Raw genomic sequence first — 8576 nt, 5'->3', positions numbered from 1 at the left:
AAAGGGGCAGGCACTAGGAGCTGGAGCATGAATTGGGGTAAAGGTGTGTTTCCTGGGAGCTGTATCCCTGCGGAGAAGTGCAGGTTACCGAGGGGCTGGGAAAGAAACCAGACTTTGACCTTTTACTTGCCAAGAATTGACAGAGGAGGAAGCGAGCAGTTCTGAAGAGGTTCCTGGATGCGGGTGTGAACCGTCAGTTCAGTCTGCCTCTCTCCTTTCCTCGTAACTGAAGGAGCTCCAGTCTCCCAGGGGGGAGAGTCTCAGCACCTCACCTCCCCGGGGGAGGAAGGGTGAGAGTGAACCCAAGGCTGATAAACATGCAGACGTGGCTCAAAGCGAAGCGAGTGGGGTTCTGCCTCAGCGATAAGAAAAGGAAGAAGCTGAATTTGCTGGTCTTTGCAGAGTTGTGTCGGTAAGGCTGCGAGCAGACCCGGGCTTCTGTCCACATTCAGAGCGGATCAGACCCCACTGCCTTGGAGGGGTTTGGCAGAGGTCAGGGAACAGCTTTCTGGGTTCACTGTGCTGCTACACAGCAACTCCAAAGTTATCCCGGGGACTCTCACTCTGTCTAAATACTGACACAGTCTCCCCAGGGACCCCCCTGTAAATACTGACACACTCCCCATTACTCCCACCTCGGGGACTCCCCTGTAAATACTGACACACTCCCCCCTACCCCCGGAGACTCCCCTGTAAATACTGACACACTCCCCCTGACACTCCCCACCCCAGGAAGCCCCCTGTAAATACTGACACACTCCCCCTTGGTGACCCCCCTGTATATACTAACACACTGTATGTAAAATGTATGGATTTCTATGTAAAATCTACAGTTATTGTGCACATTGGCAGCAATGATATAAGTAAGGGGGATGAGATTCTGTGGAAATAATATAAGAAACTAAGCAGAAGGTGAAAAAAATAGGTCCTCAAGGGTCATAATGTCTGGATTACTCCCTGTACCAAGAGCTACTGCGGGTAGGTGGATAGAGCAGATGAATGCGTGGCTGAGGAGCTGATACAAGGGGCAAAGATTCACATTTTTGGATCATTGGGATCTCTTCAAGGATGGAAATGACCTGTACAAGAGGGAAGGGTTTGGTCTGAACTGGAAGGGGAACCAATATCCTCATGGGGAGATTTGCTAATGTTACTTGGGAAGACTTTAAACTAGTAAAGAGGGGCAGTGGGAACCAAAGCGATAATGACAGAAATGTCTGAGGCTGGTACAGTAGACAAGGGGAGCGAGTCTAATAGTCAATGCAGACATGAGCTTGGCAGAGACGAGGTAAGAGTGATAAATTAAACTGCATTTATTTCAATGCAAGAAGCCTGACAGGGAAGGCAGATGAACTCAGCGCATGGTTGGGAACATGGGACTGGGATATCATAGCAATTACAGAGACATGGCTCAGGGATGGACAGAACTGGCAGCTTAATGTTCCAGGGGTATAAATGCTATAGGAAGTATAGAAGGGGAGGCAAGAGAGGAGGGGGAGTGGTTAGGGAGAACATCACGGGGGAAGGTATTCCTGGGAGACTGTCCAGTGAAGTCATATGGGTGAAACTTAAAAATAAGAAAGGGATGATCACCTTTTTGGGATTGTATTATTAGACCCTCCCCCAATAGTCAATGGGAAGTTGAGAAGCAAATATGTAAGGAGTTTTCAGATATCTGTAAGAAAAATAGGACTGTAATGGGAAGCAATTTCAGCTTTCCAAACATAGACTGGGACTGCCATAGTGTTAAGGGCTTGAATGAGGCGGAATTGTTAAATATGTTCAGGAAAACCTCCTTATTCAATCTGTGGATGTACCTACTAGAGAAGGAGCAAAACCTGACCTTCTGTTGAGGAACAAAGAGGTGGGGCAGCACTTGGGGCAAGTAAACCTAAGTGTCCAGATTAGAGTGGTGCTGGAAAAGCACAGCAGGTCAGGCAGCATCTGAGGAGCAGGAGAATTGATGTTTCGGGCAAAAGCCCTTCATCAGGAATTTCCTGTTCCTTGGATGTTGCCTGATCTGGTGTACTTTTCCAGCACCACTCTACTCTTAACTCTAATCTCCAGCATCTGCAGTCCTCACCTTCGTAAGTAAGCATAATTCTAGTAGTTTTAAAATAGCTATGGAAGAGAGTAGATCTGATCCGCAAGTTCTAAATTGCAAATAAGGCCAGTTTTGATGGCATTAGGCAGAAACTTTCGAAGGTTGGTTGGGGGAGGGTATTCACAGTTAAAGGGACAGTTGGGAAATGGGAGGCTTTTAAAAATGAGATAACAAGAGTTCAGAAACAGTATGTTCCTTTTAGGGTGATGGGCAAGGCCGGTAGGTGTAGGGAATGCTGGATGACGAGGGGAATTGAGGGTTTGGTCAAGAAAAAGAAGGAGGCATACATCAGGAATAGTCAGCATGGATCGAGAGAATCCTGAGAGGAGTACAAGGGCAGTAGGAGTATACTTAAGAGGGGAATCATGAGGGCAAAAAGGGGACATGAGATAACTTTGGCAAATAGGGTGAAGGAGAATCCAACATATGTTAAGGACAAGAGGGTAACTAGTGGGAGAATAGAAACCCTTAAAGATTAACAAGGCCATCTATGTATGGAACCACAGAAATACCAAGCAAGAATTTTGTGTCAATATTTACTGTGGGGAAGGACATGTAAGCTAGACAACTTGGAGAAATAAACAGTGATATCTTGAAAAGTGCCCATATTACAGAAGAAGAGATGCTGGAGGACTTAAAATGCATAAAGGTAGAAAGTCCCCAGGACCTGATTAGCTGTTTCCCAGAAATTTGTGGGAAGCGAGGGAAGGGATTGCTGGGCTCCTTGCTGAGATATCTATTTCGTCAATAGTCATCGGTGAGGTGCTGGAAAACTGGAGGTTAGCTAATGTGGTGCCATTATTTAATAAAAGTGGTAAAAAAAAAATCAGAGAATTATAGATTAGTGAGCCTTACATCAGTGGTGGATAACTGGATAAGAGTCAAACAGCACAGAAACACACCCTTTGGTCCAACCAATCCATGCCGACCATAATTGCAAACTAGTCCCACCTGCCTGCTCCTGGCCCATGTCCCTCCAAACCTTTCCTTGTTATGTATTATCTAAGCGTCTTTTAAACATTGTAACTGTACCCACATCCACCACTTCCTCAGGAAGTTCATTCCACACAGGAACTACCCACTGTGTAAAAAACTTAGCGGTTGGAGAGGATTCTGAGAGATAGGATGTACATGTATTTGAAAAGGGAAGGACTGATTAGGGATAGTCAACATGGCTTTGTATGGTTGGGAGACCATATCTCACAAACCTGATTGAGTTTTTGAAGAGGTGACAAAGAAGATTGATGAAGGCAGAGCGGTAGACATTTTAAATATGGATTTCAGCACAGTGTTCGACATGGTCAGTAAGGTTCCACATGGTCAGTAAGGTTAGATCAGATGGGACCCAGGGGAGCTAGCCAATTGGATACAAAATTGGCTTGAAGATAGGAAACAGAGGGTGGTGGTAGAGGGTTGTTTTTCAGACTGGAGGCTTGTGACCAGTGGAGTGCCACAAGGATCAGTGCTGGGTCTACTGCTTTTTGTCATTAATATAAATGGTTTAGATATGAACATAGGAGGTATAGTTAGTAAGTTTGCGGATGACACCAAAATTGGAGGGATAGTGGACAGCGAAGAAGATTGCCTCAGAGTACAACTGGACCTTGATCAGATGGGCCAATGGGCTGAGGAGTGGCAGGTGGAGTTTAATGTAGCTAAATGTGAGGTGTTGCATTTTGGTAAGATAAATCAGGGCAGGATTTACATAGTAAATGATAGGCCTTGGAGAGTGTTACTGAACAAAGAGACCTATGGGTACCAGTGCATATTTCCTTGAAAGTGGAGTTGCAGGTAGACAGGATTGTGAAGAAGGCATTTGGAACACATGCTTTCATTGATCAGTGCATTGAGTATAGGGGTTGAGAGGTCATGTTGTGCCCATACAAGGACATTGGTTAGGCCACTTTTGGAATACTGCATGCAGTTTTGGTCACCTGCTGTAGGAAGGATGTTGTTAAATTTCAAAGGATGCAGAAAAGATTTGCAAGGATGTTGCCATGGTTGAGGGATTTGAGCTACAGGGAGAGGCTGAATAGGCTGGGGCTGTTTTCCCTGGAGCGTCGGAGGCTGAGGGGGTGACCTTGTAGAAATTTATAAAATGAGGGGCATGGTTAGGATAAATGGACAAGTTCTTTTTCCTAGGATGGAGGAGATCAAAACTAGAGGGAATAGGTTTAGGTGAGATTTAAAAAAGACCTGAGGGGCAACTTTTTCACACAGAGGGTGGTGCGCGTATGGAATGAGCTGCCAGAGGAAATGGTGGAAGCTGGTACAATTACAGCATTTAAAAGGCATCTGGATGGGTACATGAATAAGAAGGGTTTAGAGGGATATGGGCCAAATGCTGGCAAATGGGACTAGATTAATTTAGGATATCTGGTTGGCATGGGCGAGTTGGACCGAAGGGTCTGTTTCCGTGCTGTATAAATGTTAGACTGGAGAAAGAAACTTTTTGTTTTGGGGTCTTTGTACAGCCACATCCTGACTGAGACAGGAAACGTGCCAGATTACACAATCATCAACATCAAATGGGAGTTCCTCCTTTCTGAACCAATTCAGTCTCTCTTGTGCAGAATCATTTCAGTCCTGCAGCCCAGCTGAACTGAGACCAAGACTATCGCACTTATTAAGAATTTATAAACCACGTCAACGAATGAGTAAATGGACCAGTCAGTAATAATAGTTGGCACTTCCATTGGTTGCATTTGGAAGGTTTTGATTCTGTATTGCCCCTGTTCAAGCCTCTGCCCAACTCATGGCTCTTTCCTTGTTGTGTGGGTGCAAGACCATTCCAGACCCACAGTCACTGGTCACGGACTGGGCCAGTATTTATTGCCCAACCCTAATTGCCCCTAGAGCTGGTGGTGAGTTATGCCACTGCAGTCCAGGGGTGTCGGGACACCCTCAACTCTGGCAGGGAGGGAGTTTCCGAATTTGGACCCAGCACCAATGGAGGAAAAGCTGATTATAGTTCCAGTTTGAGATAGTGTATGGTTTGGAAGGGAGTATTTAGGTGATGCTGTCTGTTACCCTTAATCCTTCTACAACCAATGATCATGGTAGACTCTTGCTGTACCCTCCATTATATCAGTGAACCCACTTCAAAAGGGGAGCTGATGGCCTATTGGTATTATCGCTAGAGTGTTAATCCAGAGACCCAGCTAATGTTCTGGGGGCCTGGGTTCAAATCCTGCAAATGGTAGAATTTGAATTCAATAGAAAGGAATTTGGAATTAATGATGAGCATGAATCAATTGTCAGGAAAATCCCATCTGCTTCACTAATGTCCCTTAAGGAAGGAAGCCACCATTCTTACCTGAGCATGGAAACAGACCCAACTTGTCCCTGCCAGCCAGATATTCCAAAATGATTTTGGCCCATATCCCTTTTTATAAATATTTTTATTGAAAGGCCCATATTTCATAAACCCATCCTATTCATGTACCCATCTGGCCTACATGTGACTCCAGACCCACAGCAATGTGGTTGACTCTTAACTGCCTTCTGGGGCAATTAGGGACGAGCAATAAATACTGGTTGAGCCAGTGATGTGCGCTTCCCATGTTTATATTTTAACAAAGAACTCCTACGAGTACAGCTCAGAAGAAGAGCATTTAGCTCATTCAAGGAATTCATCCTATCCTCCTGTTCATTTTCCATTTCCTTGCAAATCTTACTCCCACAGTTGTCATGATTTGGAGATGCCGGTGTTGGACTGGAGTATACAAAGTTAAAAATCACACAACACCAGGTTATAGTCCAACGGGTTTAATTGGAAGCACTAGCTTTTGGAGCACTAGCACAACCACCTGACGAAGGAGCGTCACTCCGAAAGCTAGTGCTTCCAATTAAACCTGTTGGACTATAACCTGGTGTTGTGTGATTTTTAACTTTCTTCCACAGATATTTATCCAATTCGCTGGAGGATTGAGGACTGTGAAGGGCTTGCCCTAATAGGCAGGTGGATTACCAATCTTACCCATTCATTAATCCTCTTTTTCTGATCAATGCACCAATCCGTTCAGCATGTAGTTCCTCTTGTGAATCCTCTACCGTCATTGCCAATTCTTGCATATTCTTCAGCACGTGCAAACTGGATTGGGATTGGACATAGTGAATGTCTGGTCAGCACAGACGACTTGGGCCGAAGGGTCTTTTTCTGTGCTGTGTGACTCTGATGACCAATGCAGTCTCTATGGATCTGTGACCAAATGCACAAGGGTCTTGGTGATGTTCACAGAAGCATTGGCCGTCAACAGAGAATTCTCTTCAAAATCGACCTTGTCATCTTTTACCTGTGCACCCACCTGAGTGGGACCTCAGTGTAATGTTGCATTGAAAAGAAACCGCACCTCTGACTATGAAGCATATTCTCAGTCCTGCACTGGAACTTGTCATAGAGCCATACAGCAGGGAAACAGACCCTTCAGCCCAACCAGTCCATGCTGACCATAATCTCATACTAAACTAGCCCCTCCTGCTGCTCCTGGCCCATATCCCTCCAAAGCTTTCCTATTCATGTACTTATCCAAATGCCTTTTAAACATTGGTACAGGACCCACATTCACCACTTCCTCAGGAAGTTCATTCCACACACGAACTGCCTTCTTGCAAAAAAATTTGCCGCTAGCGTCTTTTTTAAATCTCTCTCCTCTCACCTTAAAAATGTGCCCCCTAGTCTTGAAATCCCCCATCCTAGGGAAGAGACAACTACCACTGGCCCTATCTATGCCCCTTATTATTTTATAAACCACCATCAGGTCGTCTGTCAACCTCCTGTGCTCCAGTGAAAAAAGTCTCAGCTTATCCAGCCTTTCTTTATAACTCAAACCTTCCAAACCCGGCAACATCCTGGTTCGCCTATTCCGAATCCTCTCCAGCTTAATAATATCCTTCCTCCAACTGGGTGACCAAAACTGGACACAGTTCTCCAGAAGAGGCCTCACCAATGTCCTGTACAACCTCAACATTATGCCCCAACTCCTATACTCAAAGGACTGAGCAATGAAAGCAAGCTAAACGCCCTCTTGACCACCCTGTCTATGTGTGACACAAGCTTCAAGGAATTATGTACCTGAATCCCTAGGTCCCTTTGTTCTACAACACTACCCAAGACCCGACCATTACCCATGTTTGTTGTACCAAAATACAATACCTTGCATTTATCCAGATTGAACGTCAATAACCATTTTTCAGCCCATTGAGCCATTTGATCACGATCCCTTTGTAATTTTAGAAAGCCTTCTTCATTAGAGAGACCAAGGTATAACCATCTCAACCCTGTGATGGTGCTGTCCAATGAGGAACCTTGCATCAGGGGTAGTTAGCATAGCAGACAAAAGAGAAACCTAATCTTCTTCATTCTATTAAGTTCCAGGGTGTTTGTGTATTCCAGTACCTGACTCGAATGTTCACTTTCTCTTTCATGCTGAATTCATGAATCTGTCCCCTGGATCTGAAGCAGATAGATCAAAGTATTCTCTAAATAGTGACACGTGGAGGCTCAAAGACATTTTGGAGACTGGGGTCATTAAAGTGTAGTGAACAAGTAATCAAATATAAAATGCAATGATGCTGTGTCCTTACATGTGAGCCAGGAGACCCAGGTTCAAGTCCCACCTGCTCCAGAGAATGTGAAATAACGTCCCCAAAACAGTGTGCTTAAAAATAGTTAAAGAACTAGAATTGGGTGTCTCTTGGGGTGCCATACTAGTGTCCCAACTCCTGGAGCAGGAGACACCAGGTTCAGGTCCCAACTGCACCCAGAGAAGGTAATATCATCTCCGAACAGGTTGACGTAAAATAACTGGAGAGTGATATTGCAAAGGGTACGTAGTGAGGCTACAGCTGTGCAAAGTCCATTTGCGACCACGCCTAGACTACACTGTTCCATTCTGAGCACTGCACCTTGGGTTTGACCTTACAGGGAGTGTAGTGTGTGCTTTTTATGAGAACGAGACTTGGATTAAATTAATGGTCACGACAGCATCATTATCACATTGCTCAACACCGGAGACCTACATTGAGTCATGATGAAGCAATCTCAGTTTTAAAACCCTCTTCCTCATTTCAGCTCCCTCTGAGACTGGTTCAGTGGTTTGAAAGAAATGTTGTTTCAAGTAACAAGCTATAATTCTGCAGTGTCCCTCCCCATCTCGGATATCTCTACCAACCTCTCTGCGTTCCTCCAATTCCAGTGTCTTCAGCATCCGCTGATTCTAATCGCGTCACCATTGGCGAATGTGCCTCCAGCTGCCTGGGGCCCATGCTCAGAAACCCCCTCCCTAAACCCTCTGCTGCTCGCTCTTCCTGGGTATGCTCCTAAGAACTAACCCTTATGGCCCAATGTTTTCTCTAATATCCCCTGGTGCGACTTGTAGTCTCATTTGGTTTGGGGAGATTTTGTAACGTGCAAGGTTGGTCATCAGCATTTGTTGTTTCTGGGAGCTTGCTGTGCACAATTTGACAGCCA

At 45.1% G+C, this 8576-nt stretch overlaps 1 protein-coding gene across 3 annotated transcripts in view; it reads left to right on the top strand.

The window, feature by feature from the left end:
- LOC122542774 (inositol-tetrakisphosphate 1-kinase-like) overlaps positions 1 to 8576 on the top strand; it is a 46282-nt gene continuing 37706 nt past the window's right edge. For 2 of the 3 annotated variants that reach the window (XM_043680806.1, XM_043680805.1), the window contains exon 1: positions 1 to 412. In XM_043680806.1, coding sequence (XP_043536741.1) covers positions 318 to 412 — 95 coding nt within the window. In that variant the 5' untranslated portion in view covers positions 1 to 317. The remainder of the gene's footprint in view (positions 413 to 8576) is intronic. The other variant, XM_043680807.1, reaches the window with a different exon arrangement.

The sequence above is a fragment of the Chiloscyllium plagiosum genome, chromosome 41, assembly GCF_004010195.1.
Source record: "Chiloscyllium plagiosum isolate BGI_BamShark_2017 chromosome 41, ASM401019v2, whole genome shotgun sequence".
NCBI classification, from domain to species: domain Eukaryota; kingdom Metazoa; phylum Chordata; class Chondrichthyes; order Orectolobiformes; family Hemiscylliidae; genus Chiloscyllium; species Chiloscyllium plagiosum.
Note: the sequence above shows the minus strand (reverse complement) of the source record. Positions and strands in the feature narration are given on the sequence as shown.